Source organism: Notolepis coatsorum (assembly GCF_963971535.1).
Source record: "Notolepis coatsorum genome assembly, chromosome: 1".
Lineage (NCBI taxonomy): Eukaryota > Metazoa > Chordata > Actinopteri > Aulopiformes > Paralepididae > Notolepis > Notolepis coatsorum.
In genome coordinates, this window is record NC_140165.1 from 16,327,923 (window position 1) to 16,345,698 (window position 17,776).

General features: G+C 41.9%; 1 protein-coding gene across 1 annotated transcript in view; it reads left to right on the top strand.

The window, feature by feature from the left end:
* The first annotated feature begins 5,527 nt into the window (after positions 1-5,527).
* atg3 (autophagy related 3) overlaps positions 5,528-17,776 on the top strand; it is a 30,032-nt gene continuing 17,783 nt past the window's right edge. The window contains exons 1-5 of the mRNA XM_084316484.1: positions 5,528-5,721; positions 7,653-7,694; positions 8,401-8,450; positions 16,047-16,117; positions 17,605-17,712. Of these exons, the coding sequence (XP_084172610.1) occupies positions 5,650-5,721; positions 7,653-7,694; positions 8,401-8,450; positions 16,047-16,117; positions 17,605-17,712 (343 nt within the window). The 5' untranslated portion in view covers positions 5,528-5,649. The remainder of the gene's footprint in view (positions 5,722-7,652; positions 7,695-8,400; positions 8,451-16,046; positions 16,118-17,604; positions 17,713-17,776) is intronic.

Consider the following 17,776-nt stretch of genomic DNA (forward strand, 5'->3'; position numbering starts at 1 on the left):
CATTTGGTGAGGAAGGTCTCTCTCTCTCTCTCTCTCTCTCTCTCTCTCTCTACCCAAAGCTGTAAAGGAATGTGGATCACTACCAATTTCAAAACCTCTCTCAAGGACACCTACGGGAGACTGCAATTCAACACTGGCCCCTGTAAATATCCTAACCCAACCCCCTCCAATGTACAGTCATTTACCTAGTATGGTTTTGTCAATAGTTCAATGTACAATTTTGTTTGTTTGTACAGTGTCTCCTCCCCCCCCCCCCTCAATGTACAGTTTTACTTGTTTATACAGTGTGCCCCCCCCCCCCCCCCCAACCACCTCCAATGTAAATTACCCAGTATGGTTGTCAATATCCCATGTACCCAACCCCCACCCAACCTCCTCCAATGTACAGTTTCTACGTCAAATGTATATATCCCTTTTCTTGACTCCTTCTGTATCACAAACAGTACTGTATTTGCAAATCTGGTATGTCATAAATGTATAGATGTAGCAGTACTGACTATCTGTATGTCATGTATGTCATATATGTCCTGATGAATTGAAATGGGGACCCTGATGTAAACAAGACGAAAGTCTTTCTCTGGTCTGCATCCCTTAACAATTGTGTGTATTGAGCTGTACTGTATTGTACCCATTCTGCAATCTGTTAATAAAGTTTTCAATCAATCAATCAATCAATCTCTCTCTCTCTCTCTCTCTCTCTCTCTCCTCTCTCGCGCGCGCGCGTGGTTTTCCATATATAATATAAATATATTACATTGATTGACATACATTTGGCATTTCTGTGGCTGCCAGTGCCAGTGCCTGATTCACATTTCCATGCAAAGTTGATTTATGATGTTGGCTGATTGGAACCAGTTTTTATTTTCTAGTGTATTTTTTGCGACTGCTATGACGTGGCCTAATGAACTCACTGGTGAAGGGCATGATCATGGCAATATTTATTTAAGAATGAATTATATGAGTCTCTCTTACCCTCTCTCTCTTACTCCTAGCCTAGCTTAGCACAATGAATGGAAGCAGACAGTACCGGTTAGCCTAGGCATTGTCCAACTAACACCTCTCCCGAAGGCTAACCGGCACTGTCCGCTTCCATTCACTGTGCTAAGCTAGGCTAACGTGTTAGTTAGTTCCTTTAGTTAATGAAACGCAGTTGTGCGCTGCGGTTTCCTCTTAAACATTTCCATCACAGAATCCAAAACGCTGTCAAATGTACTGAGGTCTCTCTCTCTGTATCTCTCTCTCTCTGTATCTCTCTCTCTCTCTCTCTCTGTATCTCTCTCTCTCTCTCTCTGTATCTCTCTCTCTCTCTCTGTCTCTCTCTCTCTCTGTCTGTCTGTCTGTCTGTCTGTCTGTCTGTCTGTCTGTATCTCTCTCTCTCTGTATCTCTCTCTCTGTCTCTCTCTCTCTCTGTCTCTCTCTCTCTCTCTCTCTCTCTCTCTCTCTCTCTCTCTCTCTCTCTCTCTCTCTCTCTCTCTCTCTCTCATCTCATTCAATTCAAATGGCTTTATTGGCATGACGCAACTTGTACATGTTGCCAAAGCAAATTATTAATAACATAAGCATGGATTCGTCATAGTACATACAAAAATTATCATCATAAAATAGAACATAAAATATTACGGCATAAACATGTCGGGTGACTGTCACTCACTGTCCCTCAGTCTATGGCAGGCAGCAACATGCTGCTGCTAGCTCACAGCTTGTTGAGTCCTCCCCTAGTAGGACTGGTAGTTTTCCTGTATCTGGTAGTGCAAGAAAACCGTTTGTTATTAATTCAATTTTTTTTAAATGCGTTTCTCTAATATATTTATATTTTTCACATTTGGTGAGGAAGTCTCTCTCTCTCTCTCTCTCTCTCTCTCTACCCAAAGCTGTAAAGGAATGTGGATCACTACCCACTTTCAAAACCTCTCTCAAGGGACACCTACGGGAGACTGCAATTCAACACTGGCCCCTGTAAATATCCTAACCCAACCCCCTCCAATGTACAGTCATTTACCTAGTATGGTTTTGTCAATAGTTCAATGTACAATTTTGTTTGTTTGTACAGTGTCTCCTCCCCCCCCCCCCCCTCAATGTACAGTTTTACTTGTTTATACAGTGTGCCCCCCCCCCCCCCCCAACCACCTCCAATGTAAATTACCCAGTATGGTTGTCAATATCCCAATGTACCCAACCCCCCCCACCCAACCTCCTCCAATGTACAGTTTCTACGTCAAATGTATATACTCCCTTTTCTTGACTCCTTCTGTATCACAAACAGTACTGTATTTGCAAATCTGGTATGTCATAAATGTATAGATGTAGCAGTACTGACTATCTGTATGTCATGGGTTATAGCATGCGGGTTAAGTGATCATTATATGATATTCTGTACCCGCAAAAAGCTAAAACTAAAGGCTGGCTGTCACAAAACAGTCACATCTACACAGTAAATTTCGCAGAGTAAATTTTACTCAAACTGAGTCCATTTGAGCCCAAGTGAGTACAATTTTACTCAGTTTGAGTCAAATGTACTCAGTTTGAGTAAAATGTACTCAGCGAAATGTACTGTGAAAACCTACTCTAGCGAGGCCTTTAACCTTGAACTGGAGAGTCTGGACTGGTCAGATGAACTCAATGGTACACTGGTTGAAGAAACTTGGCTTGGCTTCAAAACCAAATTTTCATCAATACTAAACAACATGGCCCCCCTAAGAACCACCAGGGTAAAAAATCGCGCTGAGCCATGGATGCACACTGAAATACTGACCGCTATGAAAGCGAGACAAAAAATGCTCTGAGTTTCGTAAAAGTCAGTCAAAGCTTACCAAAAGCACGAGCAGTGAACTCCAAGACCATGTGACTGAACTCAAACTAGAAAGAAACAGACTAAGAAATGACGTAAACTCCATGATCAAAACTGCTAAAAAAAATTTCATCAATGACAAAACCGAGGAAAACAAAAATAAACCACGTGAACTTTGGAAATTACTCAACAATCAACTAGGCTGCAGTAAAAAACTCAAAACCAGGTTCTCAAACATAAACATAAAGACGGACAACACGCTCATCACAGACAAGCTGGATGTAGCCAATTACTTAAACACTTTCTTCACAAACATAGCCACAACACTGGTAAACAAACTACCCTCCCACTCAGGGCAGTATGGGGTAGAACACATAGTAGCATACTACAAGAACCTAGGCGTCCACAAAGACGACTTCAAACTGGAAATAGTAACTACAGATGAGGTACTCAAAAAACTGAGCGCCCTCCAACCAAACAAGGCCACTGGCCATGACAACATCCCCTCCAAATTCCTCAGAGACTCAGCAGCAGCCATCACCCCAGTCATCACACACATAATAAACCTCTCCATAAAACAGGGACACGTCCCCAAGGACTTCAAAATTGCGAGAGTAACACCCCTGCACAAAAAGGGCAGCAAATTAGACCCGGGTAACTACCGCCCTGTTTCTATCCTTACATCCATCTCGAAAGTCATGGAAAAAATAGTATACGAACAGATCGAAAAGTACCTCGCGGAAAAAAATCTAATCTACGAATTCCAATCTGGCTTCAGAACATCCCACTCCACTGACACATGCCTTCTCTACTTGAACGACCACATCAAACAAGAGGTGGACGCGGGCAAATACTGCGGCATGGTCATGCTGGACCTACAAAAGGCCTTCGACACTGTCAATCACACCATTCTGATTGACAAGCTAAAAGCAATTGGTTTTGATAGTTTATCAGTGAGCTGGATACAATCCTACCTGGAGGGGAGGGAACAGATGGTGGAAGTAAACGGTACACTATCCCCCCCCCTCACAGTGAGCTGTGGTGTTCCACAAGGAAGCATACTAGGACCGCTACTATTCCTAATTTATGCAAATGACATGTCGTCAGCTTGTGACTGCAACTTGTTCCTGTTTGCGGACGACTCAGCCCTGCTGGTCTCTGACAAGAACAAGTTACAGGTTGAAAAAGCCCTCAGCTCGGAACTAGGCAAAATCTGCATATGGCTCGCCGACAACAAACTATCATTACACATGGGCAAAACAGAGTCCATTCTCTTCGGTTCAAATAACAAACTCAGCAAGACCGACGGCTTCTCGGTTACAGTGGGTGACAATATTATCACAAGGAAAGATGAAATTACCTACCTGGGTTCCATCCTAGAGGCTAATCTTTCCTGTGACAAAATGGCATCCAATGTAATAAAAAAAGTCAACCAACGAACGCGATTCTTGTACCGGATCTCCTCTCTGGTAAACAAGAATACCCTGAAGACTCTAGCAGGAGCACTCATTCAAGGGTACTACGACTATGCTTGCACCTCATGGTACCAAAGCACCTCAAAGGCACTAAAAAACAAATTACAAACATCTCAAAACAAGCTAGTCAGACTACTACTTGACCTGACTCCTAGAACCCACCTCACCCTGCCCACTTTGACAACCTAGGATGGCTTAGAGTAGACGACAGAGTACAGCAACTTGCAATGGGCCTGGTCTACAAGATACACTACGCGACCAAGGTACCCATGTACATGTCAAAATACTTCCCAAAGGTCAGTGAATACCACGATCACAACACCAGAGGGAGCTCCACAAATCATGTAAAACCCAGATTCGGATCAAACAAGGGACTAAACACGTTTCGCAATTATGCCACATCAATGTGGAACGCCCTGCCTAAAGCTGTAAAGGAATGTGAATCACTACCCACCTTCAAAAACACTCTCAAAAAACACCTACGTGAGACTGCAATTCGAAACTGGCCCCTACAAATGTCCTAACCTAGTTGTACAGTAAATGACCAAGTAAGGCTTTGTCAATATTCAAATGTACAGTGTAAAATGTGTGTGTGTCCCCTTCCCAACCCCCCCCCCCCCCCCCCCCCCCCCCCCCCCCCACCTCCAATGTACAGCCCTCACCCAACCCACCCAACCCCACCCCACCCAACCAACCTCCTCCAATGTACAGTTTCTATGCCAAATGTATATACACTCCTTTTCTGGACACTTTTGTATCACAAACAGTACTGTATTTGCAAATCTGATATGTCATAAATGTATAGATGTAGCAGTACTGTCTATCTGTATGTCATGTATGTCATATATGTTATGATGAATTGAAAATGGGGGACCCTGATGTAAACAAGTCGAAAGTCTTTCTCTGGTCTGCATCCCCTTAACAATTGTATGTATTGAGCTGTACTGTACTGTACCCATTCTGCAATCTGTTAATAAACTTTTCAATCAATCAATCAATCATGTATGTCATATATGTCCTGATGAATTGAAAATGGGGGACCCTGATGTAAACAAGACGAAAGTCTTTCTCTGGTCTGCATCCCCTTAACAATTGTGTGTATTGAGCTGTACTGTATTGTACCCATTCTGCAATCTGTTAATAAAGTTTTCAATCAATCAATCAATCAATCTCTCTCTCTCTCTCTCTCGCGCGCGCGCGTGGTTTTCCCCACTGTGTTCTCGTGAGAGTTCAATAGCGGAAGTATGACAGTAGATCACGTGACTTCGCTGGAGACACTCCGCTTGTGTGTCAACAACACATCATCGGAATAATATTGCTTGACAAGTTGTTTTGAAGACCGGTGTATATTTTGGCAAAAGAGGGAGCTCTGGCCACCAGTACAAGATGCAGAACGTCATCAACTCTGTGAAAGGCACGGCCCTCGGAGTGGCCGAGTTTCTGACTCCAGTCCTGAAGGTAAACTAGATGAGCTTGTTGCTAGCTGGCTAGCTTTAATAACGTTATGATAAACATAAACATGACGTCGATTTATATGATGTCCACGGGGAGAACATGATTACATTATAATAACTAGATTGATCATGTGTGCACCGCTGCTATTAAATGTGATTTATTGATTGATTGAAAAGTTTATTAACAGATTGCAGAATGGGTACAGTACAGTACAGCTCAATACATACAATTGTTAAGAGGATGCAGACCTGAGAAAGACTTTCGTCTTGTTTCCATCAGGGTCCCCCATTTTCAATTCATCATATGACACACATGACATACAGATAGACAGTACTGCTACATCTATAAATTTATGACATACCAGATTTTCAAATACAGTACTGTTTGTGATACTAAAAAAATCCAGAAAAAGAGTGTATATACATTTGACATAGAAACTGTGCATTGGGGAGGTTGGGTAGGTGGGGTGGGGCTGTACATTGGAGGTGGGGGGGGGGGGGGGGGGTTGGGTAGGGGGGGGGGGACACTGTACATTGGAATACTGACATACATTTGACATAGAAACTGTACATTGGAGGAGGTTGGGTAGGTGGGGTGGGGTTGGGTGGGGCTGTACATTGGAATACTGACAAAGCCTTGCTTGGTCTTTATTGTACAACTGGGTTAGGACATTTGTAGGGGCCAGTTTTGAATTGCAGTCTCCCGTAGGTGTTCTTTGAGAGTGTTTTTGAAGGTGGGTAGTGATTCACATTCCTTTACAGCTTTGGGTAGGGCGTTCCACATTGTTGTGGCATAATTGCGTGTTTAGTCCCTTGTTTGAGCCGAATCTGGGTTTTACATGATTTGTGGAGCTCCCTCTGGTGTTGTGATCGTGGTATTCACTGACCTTTGGGAAGTATTTTGACATGTACATGGGTACCTTGGTCGTGTAGTGTATCTTGTAGACCAGGCCCATTGCAAGTTGCTGTACTCTTGTCGTCTACTCTAAGCCATCCTAGGTTGGCAAAGTGTGCAGGGGTGAGGTGGGTTCTAGGAGTCAGGTCAAGCAGTAGTCTGACTAGTTTGTTTTGAGATGTTTGTAATTTGGTTTTTAGTGCCTTTGAGGTGCTTTGGTACCATGAGGTGCAAGCATAGTCGTAGTACCCTTGAATGAGTGCTCCTGCCAGAGTCTTCAGGGTATTCTTGTTTACCAGGGAGGAGATCCGGTACAAGAATCGAGTTCGTTGATTGACTTTTTTTTTATTACATTGGATGCCATTTTGTCACAGGAGAGATTAGCCTCTAGGATGGAACCCAGGTAGGTAATTTCATCTTTCCTTGTGACAATATTGTCACCCACTGTAACTGAGAAGCCGTCGGTCTTGCTGAGTTTGTTATTTGAACCGAAGAGAATGGACTCTGTTTTGCCCATGTGTAATGATAGTTTGTTATCAGCGAGCCATATGCAGATTCTGCCTAGTTCTGAGCTGAGGGTTTTTTCAACCTGTAACTTGTTCTTGTCAGAGACCAGCAGGGCTGAGTCGTCCGCAAACAGGAACAAGTTGCAGTCACAAGCTGACGGCATGTCATTTGCATAAATTAGGAACAGTAGTGGATAGTTGTTGCTCTGAATATTAGCTGAAGAAGACGAAATGTCTGGAATGTCGAACCTCTAATAAATTAATTCACACCTGTCTGTCAAAAAGGGGCGGGCTCACTGACTGTTGACAACTGCTAATACTAGACTCTATCTCTGTATCTCTCTCTCTGTATCTCTCTGTATCTCTCTCTCTCTCTCTCTCTCTCTCTCTCTCTCTCTCTCTCTCTCTCTAGACACAGACTAAACAAACACATAGCTAGCTTTTGATCCTACACCACGACCATCCATCACTTGTCCTATGTGTCAGTTAAACTATTATCCATCAGAAACTGTTTTGTCTTGTCATTGACCACAGGAATCTAAATTCAAAGAGACAGGAGTCATCACACCAGAAGAGGTGAGAACACAAGGTGTATGTTTACGTTCACACTGCAAGCCTTTTAGTGCTCAATTAAGATTTATTGCTCAGATTTTGACATTCTTTTTTTAAATGTGGCCAAGGGGCGACAGTGGCTCGGGAGGCAGAGCAGCAGTCGTCTGGTAATCCGGAGGTTCCCGGTTTGATTCCCGCTCTTCCCCGGGCAGTGTGTCGAAGTGTCCTTGAGCAAGAGACACTTAACCCCTAATTGCTCCCGATGAGCAGGTTGGCACCTTGCATGGTCGCCTCCGCCGTCGGTGAGTGAATGGGTAAAAATGTGAGGAACAAATTGTAAAGCACTTTGGATAAAAGCGCTATATAAATGCAGTCCATTTACCATCCATTTACCAATACCATATTCCAGTGTGAACTGGTCACGCTCCTGAACTGCCCCCCCCACATGCGCAAACGATCAATAAAGAACATAGAAAATTGTGACATGTTAATCTAGAGTGACGTAAAAGTAGCATGAAAGTCACACGACTGTTCAGACTGAGGTCACATAAAAATGTAATCTAATCTGTATCTGATTTAGGATCACATGAAGAGCGGGCCACTTTCGCTCGCAGTGTGAACGTAGCCTATGTGCAAAGTTGGACCCCCCCCCTCCAGCATTTAAACACTATCCACTACAGCCTCCCGTGAGCCAGATGATCACATCTTCTCTTCTTCTGTTTCTCATTAGTTTGTAGCTGCAGGTGATCACTTAGTTCACCACTGCCCCACATGGAAATGGTAAGTTTCTACTGTATCTACATTTACATTTTACATTTACATTTAGTCATTTAGCTGAACGCTTTTATCCAAGCGACTTACAAGTTCTGTACGACAAGTCATCAGGAAGGGCACAACTCTTATCAGCTGAGTAACAATGTTCATCAAAGTGTTGAGTGCTACAGTGTAGGTTAGTTTATTAGGACAAGTGCATGACAGTAAGGTTAGTTAGGGTTAGATATCCTTTATTTATTTTTTCAGATAATGGTTGAAGAAGTGCGTCTTTAGTCGACGGCGAAAGATTGGACGGGATTCGGCTGTTCTAACTGGGGTGGGTCGTTCATTCCACCATTGTGGGGCAAGGACTGAGAATAGGCGGCTTCTCCTTGATGACCCTCCCGGAGCTCGGATAGGAGTAGGTCTGAGGCGGCCAGAAGATGCAGAGCGTAGGGGTCTTGAGGGTGTGTAGTTGGAGACCATTAACCGGAGGTAGGCGTGAGCGGTTCCCTTTGCCGCACGGTATGCTAGGTCGAGGGCCTTGAAGCGGATTCGTGCAGCAATGGGGAGCCAGTGCAGGTCCCTAAGAAGTGGGGTGACATGGGCCGACTTCGGTAGGTTTGAGATCAGGCGGGCTGCTGCGTTCTGAATGAGTTGAAGAGGCTTGGTGGCAGTGGCCGGGAGGCCAGCGAGCAGTGCGTTGCAGTAGTACTGTGTATCTACTGTGAAACACATTTCCTCTGGTTAAAATGACCTCACTTTTTAGGTGCGGCTGGGTAGCGCAGTGGACTAAGCACTCGCCTACCACCGCAGAGACTCTGGGATCTAATCCAGCTGTCAGCGGTACCTCCGGCTTGGTCAGTCGTCTCTCCCTACTAACACAATTGGCGGTGTTAGTGGGTGGGAAGCCGGTGGGGGTGTGTGTGTCCTGGTCGTTGTTAACTGTGACTCCTACTGGTCGGTCAGGGCGCCTGTTCAGCAGGGAGGGGATCTGGGGGGAAATAGCGTGAACCTCCGCATGCGTTACGTTCCCCCAGTGAGACTCCTCGCTGTCAGGTGAAAAGAAGCGGCTGGCGACTCCACATGTATCGGAGGAGGCATGTGGTAGACCGTAGTTCTACACCCTCCCCAGGCCGACAGTGGGGCAATGCGTGCAATGACTAAATTGGGATGGGTGAAAAATACAGAAACCCCAAAAATAAATAGAATACATTTGTCATTATACAGCACAAGTACCGTACAATGAAAATAAGTTTGGCATCCAACCAGAGTGCAAATGTAACAGTAAAGTACAATAGTAATATACAATGTACAGGTGATTAAGCTGGGTATAAGATATATAAATTAGTACTATTGAGTAATAATGCTGTATGTACAGTATTAATATACAGTGATACAGGTATAGACACTGGCAGTCTACTGGCCAGCAGCGTAACTAGTAAGAGTAGGTAAGGGATATGTACAGATATAGATATAGTAACTACAGATATATAAAAAGGATTACATGCAGGTATGTACAGACAGATGTGGATATATATATTTGTATTTGTATACGGTATATAATATATATATATATATATATTTGTATACGGTATATACAGCATTATTGTATGCATGCTATCATGCATTATATGGGTTATATGCAGGTGTATAAGTAGGTATATAGAACTTAAGGATTGTATGCAGGTATATTCAGACAGATATGTATATATATATATATATATATATATACATATCACTGATTCTTGAGAGTCGGGACAAAACACTTTTTAAATATTATATTTTGAGAATACACACTATATTGATTAGCGTTATATATTCATGTAGAGAAAGGTCTGAGCTATTTAACCATGTAAAGGTGCAGGCTCTACATAGAAAAACATTTTCAACAAATTCACATGTTTCCCTTTGAAACTTGATTTGTGTTAACTCCGTCAGACACACAAAAAAGTATATAATTAGAATTATTCCAGTCCAACAAGAATCTAAAGTTCTGAAGTATGTTGTAATAGTGTTTAGTTAATCTGGTATGCAATAAAATATAATATATAAACCTCAGGTGTAATTTCACACTATTCTGAAAACCCAGAGTTAGAAATATTAGCATTTTCAAACTTTGTTTTTAATTTTGATATGATAAAAAAAAGATCATTAAGTAAATAAGACACAAGAGGATGAAGATCTAATGCTCCTTTTATTACTTAAACAACATAAACTGAAGAAGCAATTTGTATTTTCCCCAAGATTAACAAAAATAAACATCTGACGGCATTGACAATGATCTGACGGTGTTGACGAGAAACTGACTGAGTTGACAAAATTGGATTTGCATCTCTGCTAAAGTTTTTAAACAGATGGAAGTGACAATAATAAGAACTAATAACTCCTTGTCTTATACTGAACATTTTGTTAACTCAATTGTAATAAACAACAAACTTTACATACACTGTTTCCAACTATTACAAAATGCACCGTTTCCAACAACAAAAACAGTAATGGAGAACAGGACCCCTTCTTCTCGTCCCTGTTTTCATCTACCTCCTCTACACCACTTCCTGATCTCCACTTTCTCACCCACTTCTCCTCTTTCTTTCCTTCTGCATTTCTGATTAGTTTCACTATGATGTCTTGAACTGGGCAGAAACAGACATCCTTCTTGCCACATTTGGGCTGAACCTTTTCTGTTGGACCATGGGGATGCAGAAATTCCACTTTCACATCTTGTTGCTCATTATCCACATCGATGGTCTTGGCTAGCCACCAGTGGTCATCATATACTACTGCTAATCAGTCTCCATTACTAAGGCTGCTAACAGTCGTTACTGTCACCGTACCCTCAGGACCTTTCAAAGGTTCTTCGTCCAACTGCTCCATTACATCTTCCATCTCCATACCCTCTTCCATCTCATTTTCCATCTCCTCCCACAACATGGCCAGAGGTCTCTTCTTCCTTGCCCTCCGTGTATCACTCTGCTGTTCTCCTGGGTTGCCATGGTAATAGGAGGTAGCTGGGCAGAAGCACTGGCAATCTAACATCTCGCTGCAAAAGCAGGATAGTTGTCTGTTGTGGATCCTGTCCTTATGTGCGATGATCTGGTGTATTTGTCTTGTTGAGGGAACCGGTTTGAGAGGATTCATGAGAAGTGTGTCGTATCTTTGCATGTCTTCTTCCACAATGTGATACAGCTGAACACCATTCAGACAGTTTGATACCTTTTTGAAGAATATGTGTCCATCCGTCACATCATTTCCTCTCAGGACCAGGTTGTCAGCTGTTCTTTTTACTGTTCTGCCAATGCCGTTTGGTGCGCCCTTACCATGAGAAGTGGGGAAGAAGTTCCATGTTGTCCTTTCAAACCCCAGTGTAGGTGGGATACCAGACAGAAGAAAAAAGTTCTTCTTGTTCTTGTTTGCTTGGACCATCAGACCAAAAGTGCACGGTGGTAACCTGTGGATATTTTGTCTTGATATCTTTTAGGACTGGATCCATTTGTGTCCAGATTGCCGCAGCATCCTGTCTCTTTGACTCTGACAGTGTGCAAAACCCTACCTTTCCACCCTTAGTGTAATACATTCCGGTATGGAGTGTTATCTGTGGCAGATTTTGTCCGAAATGGCAGGCCTGAACTTCAGCTTTATATTTGAATTTCCAGGATTCTGAAAAGTCAACATGGACGATTGCTGTACTCTCATCACAGGACTCAATTGTGTTGCTGTATTCTTTTGACAGGTTTCGCACTGAACACACATGTGTTGTGGTTTCCTTTCTGAGTTTTTGCTCATAGAGTTTGATGAGCTCTGAAAGGCTGCCTCGGTGTTCGACGAGCTTAGTGTTGATGTCGATTCCATTGCGTGTGTCTTCTTGAACTCTCTCCCACTGCCTCCATTGAACATCGATTTTGTCTTGCTCTTGGGTTGTAACTGTACCTTTGTTTAGACATCGTGAGCAGGCGCGAAGAAGGCAGGCCTCACTTGCTGGAGAGCAACAAACTAATTGAAAACTGTCATCCAGTTTGTTTGACTTCAGAACACCAGACATTTTAAGGACCTCGAGCATTAAGCATGCATTTTCATGTATTTGACACAGACATGTCTTCCGATCAGATGCTTTTGTTGCTGTGACATAGAAGGGCCTCAGAGCACAGAATGAAGAATATCTCAGCTTTACATTGGGGTTCTTAATCTGGAATTCAGTGTGGAGGTTGAGCATGGAGTCTAGCGGGATCATTATCTGCCGCTTGATCTTGTTCCTGGTGATTGTGTCAGTCTTATCCGTCGTCACACGTGCAGAGTTCAGGAAGAAATCCTGAACAGTCTGTGTTATACCCTGTATTAATGTTGGCTTTTTCTGAGGCTGCTCCTTTTCTCTCATTAACTTGTAGGTTAACCCAAACTCTTTCATTTGTTGAAGAAGACGATACTTTTTAAGAATCGTGCCTGATGACACACTCTGTGCTGGTTTTTGGCGCCGTGGGCCAGGAGTTTGTTTGTTTGTCTTCAGCTCTCTTCTGGGGATGTTGTGGAATAGAAGGGGCCTTTTGGATTTTCGGATTTCCTTACTTTGCTTCCTGATAGCATCTTCTTTGTTTCCGTGCCTGGAGAGTCCAGTGGTGATGTATTTGTAGCCTTTTTTCTGCGCATTATTGTTTTTATCAGGTTGTTTCGTTGCTTTGTTACATTTGTAATATTCTCTTTCTGTAAGGATTCGTTGTTGGTGGTGTGGACCCAGGCGCAATAACAGGAACGAGAGAGAGAGAGGCAGGACACAGCGGGGTGTAGTTTGGAAATAAGCTTTACTCGTTCTTCACAAGGCTTTAAACTACAACAACAAAATCATAATTGTACCACAGCCTAAGCTGGCAGATAATGATAACAACGGGTGAGACAAGAAACATTTACGAACCGACAGGGGAGTAACAGGACAGCACAGAATATATAGGAGGACTAATCACACTGATGACTAACAAGACACACCTGGACGACAAACAATGACAACACTAGATAACATTACATTAAGGAACAACAATGAAACATACAAAATACAACACTAAACCAGACCGGAAAACAGAGCAGGTAGCACACACAGGAATACAATGAACGTATTGAACATTGACGTAAACATTGACAAGACATTACACATAATATGGAAACTTAACAGAGGGAGTAGTACGCCATTGACTCCGCTAGGGGGAGCCAGAGGGCAGTCCTTCTGAAGCCGAGGGATATTGTGACCAGCCTGGGGAAACGGAGGGAGAGTGGTGCCAGGCTGGGGCTGATCCTGACACTTTCATAATTTTTATTTCTCTTGAATGCCTTTTTCGCATTTTACTTGGTTGCTTTTCCTGTCTGAGAGACTCCATGCACTGTCTGGCATTGTTATCTAGAATATCCTGATTGAGACAACTGACTAGCAAAATATTATCCTGTTGATCACTCCATACCATAATGTATTACACTATGGATGGAAAGAGTCAGATAAAGGATGATGTAGCAATCTACAGTAGACACACATGGACCAGTCCTATATTAAGAATTATTATAAAGATATTAAGATGAAATATCCACAGTTTACCACCGTTCACCTTTGCTCTGATGAACTAAGTAAGCAGTATAAGAACAAGAATAACTGTTTTCTTCTGTCTTGTATCTAGGGATGGGTACCTGTCACATTTGAACCGATACCGATACCGGTACCGGTACCTGTGAATCGATACCGGTACCCAACGGTACCTTTTTTCTGTACTTTAGTCTCAAGAAATTTAATTTACCTACCTCAGTCGAAAAAAAAAAAAAATCCAAACTTCAAATAACTACAATTTCGACAGTTTTCGGCTTGTCATTGCTCCGACTGCTTTGTTGTTGAATCAAGTCAAATCCTAGGTAAGCATATATTGTGCGTGTGAACGTTGACATGAAAAGAAAAAAGTAAAGAAAAAAAAAAAAAGTAAAAAAAAAAATTTATAAAAAATATTGATTCGATACTCGGTAGTACCGACGTGTTTCGGTTCGGTACCTCAAAAGTACCGAATTCGGTACCCATCCCTACTTGTATCCCTACTGGGATATGAAAGGGCAACATGGAACTCCTTCCCTGCTCTATAAGAGGCAAGAGTGTAGATGTTTGGTAGTGAAAACTACACACTGCACCATTATGATTTTACATCAATCAATCAACCAACCACATAGACAAGTGATATATTTATGTATTAACACATGTGCTGGGAAAGTAAGACAATTATTCAATAAGCAGACCACAGCCTGCCCATGCTTTAAAAGTCAGAAGTGTATTGTAATGCATGCTATGATATGCACACTTCTGTGCAGATAAAACTCTGAAATAACATTTAAATCCTTTACCATGTTCAAAATTTTTATAATAATAGCATATTATGAGGTTATTGATGGATTTGTCAACTCCGTCAGCTTACACGTCAACTCCGTCAGACACAAAATCTGATGGAGTTGACGTCTGACGGAGTTGACAAAAGGGCACACATTTTCCCTCCAAGCCTGTATTGTGCACTGCAGCTAGCTAGTTTTTTGGCAGTTGCTAGCTGTCTTAATAATCTCACTGAAACACTTGAATTCAATCCACTATTGTTTTTTAAAAGTATAATAACGGAGAGATGGTGTTGACATGTTCCAGCTGTGACCATAGGAATATTGACATTGTTTGTCTAAAATATCAAAAAGTATCAAATTTACCAGACCATGTGTGGTAGTGTTGCATTCACCACAGGCAGGGAAAGTAAAAGGGGTCCTCAGGGATAGAGCTGGCCATGCTATTGCCTGATTTAATTAGGTTTATGAAAAAGTCTGACTGAGTTGACAAACTGAGGACACAACTTTGATAGGCAGATTTCTATGGAAAATATTATTTGAGTTTCATGGCATGCATTGTTTATACATTTATAACCCTTATCCTTGATTTGATATGTATGTTTTCACAAGTGGAGAGGTTTTTCAAGCTTTTTTGGGCTGGTCAATAATGTGACCCTTATTGAGGACAAGACAATTAACATGGGAGCTTCTAACCACAGATTATACATTTAAACAAATATCCCCCAAAAAACGAATATATGTGCTAAAACATAACATCAGTATACACAATACCTTTAGATTGAACTTTGTGAGTATGTCAATCATTATTAATTTCTTTATTTTTGATATAAATTAGACTTTTCTATGTAGGACATGTTTTGTCCCGACTCAAGAATCAGTGATATATATATATATATACACACAGTATGTACAGCACTGACTATTGTATGCTATCATACAGAGTTATATGGGTAGACTATAGTCTGAGGTAGGTCTGTTTTTATCTTTATCAGCCCCTTTAAGAACTGAATTCATGAATGTTAATTTTGATGCCAGAGATATGTGCAGCATTTTCCAGTAAAGGCTAATAATGACTAATAAGTCATTCAGCATAAACACACACACACACACACAGAGCTCTATAGTCACACAGCTGTATTAATTAACATCCACACATCTGTCTCCAGACCGCTATATGGTGAAGATGTGATCCGTTTCCAGAGGGGAAGCTACTCATCATAACCACATGATAATATGAAACAATTTATGGCCCACGTTAATCATCCCGTCTCCTTCCAGGGCGGCTGGAGAAGAGGCCAAGGTGAAGCCATACTTACCCCCAGATAAGCAGTTCCTCCTCACACGAAATGGTAAGCCGAACACTGTGTTGATTTAAAGTTTTCAAATATAAACCTTTATTTAAAGGAACATGCCAACATTTTGGGAAATTTGCTTACCGTTGTCTCCAGAGAGAGAGACAAGAAGATAGACTATCCGCCTAGCAAGGAAAGGACTACTTCCCTATTACTCTATTATTTTTACAGAAAACGCTCAAAATTCCAGAATCCTTTTTTCCACCATTGATCAACAACACGGTTAAATGTGAAGAACTTGCAAACATTTTTAACAACAAAATAACTTCGATCAGAGCCAGCATTACCCATGATGGACATAAAGCTGATTACAGCAAACCGTGCAATGTAACCATGAGAAGATTCACATGCATCCCATTAGATGAGCTTTGCAAAACTGTCTCAGAATGTAACTCCTCCACCTCAGACATTGATCCTGTACATACAGCATTTTTTTTAAATGGGTATATTTAATAGTGTTTCAAGCCCTGTGCTAGATTCAAATCAAATCAAATGTATTTGTAAGGCCCGACAACACACGTTAATGTCCCCATGGGCCGGACACGTCTTCTTTAAACAAGTCAAGAAGAAACATCACAATAAATCAAGAACAAAACAAAAACACCATAAAGTCCAAAAAATTTAAAATAAATGCAACACTCCCAGACACACCCCACGTGAAGGTAAGGAAAAACATACTAGATATCATCAACACTTCCCTTAGAACTGGTATTTTCCCAGATGCCTTTAAAACAGCAGTTGTAAAACCTGTATTAAAAAAACCTAACTTAGATGGTAATGCACTGGCAAACTATAGACCGATATCCAACCTCCCATTCATTAGTAAAGTACTTGAAAAGATAGTTTCAATTTAAATAAATTCCTTTCTTGAAGAAAACAACATCTTAGAAGAATTTCAGTCGGGGTTCAGAAGATATCATAGCACTGAAAGTTTCACCAAAAGAATCAGCGACCTCAGACTAAACTCTGACGAGAATAAGGTCTCTATCCTTATCCTGCTAGATCTCAGTGCAGCTTTCGATACAATTGATCATGATATTCTAATCATCGTCTTGAAAACCTTGTTGGTTTCTCAGACTTATGTGCTAAACTGGTTCAAAACATACATCAGAGGGAGGAAGTTCTATGTTAAACTAGGAGGCCATATGTCTGAGATATAATATAGATATTATGACAGCGGTTGCACAAGGGAGTTGCCTAGGCCAAATTCATGTGTCAGTGCTATGCTGATACTACCTCTTATGCACTGTAATCTGCCTAGACTCATTACATCAACACTGTTCCTATCTATTATATCTTATCTTATCTGTGTGTGTGAACATGCCTATGTGGACATAGGCTGTGTCCGCTATTGCATCATTTTAGTGTTAGCTACGTCTGGATTAGGACTGTGGATTACTTTCACTTTCTGAGCTAATGCAGAACGACCGCTGCAGCCGCTGTTAAATATAAATGATCTGTTCACCTCTCCCTATGACTGCCAGTTCCCTGCCACAAGCGCTGTAAACAAATGGAGTATTCTGACGAACTGGAAGCCATCATAGAGGAGGATGATGGAGACGGCGGCTGGGTGGACACTTACCACAACGCAGGTTGGTCTCACTGCGTTTCAATACACCTACCACAACTCGGGTTGGTCTTGGACAAGACACCAAC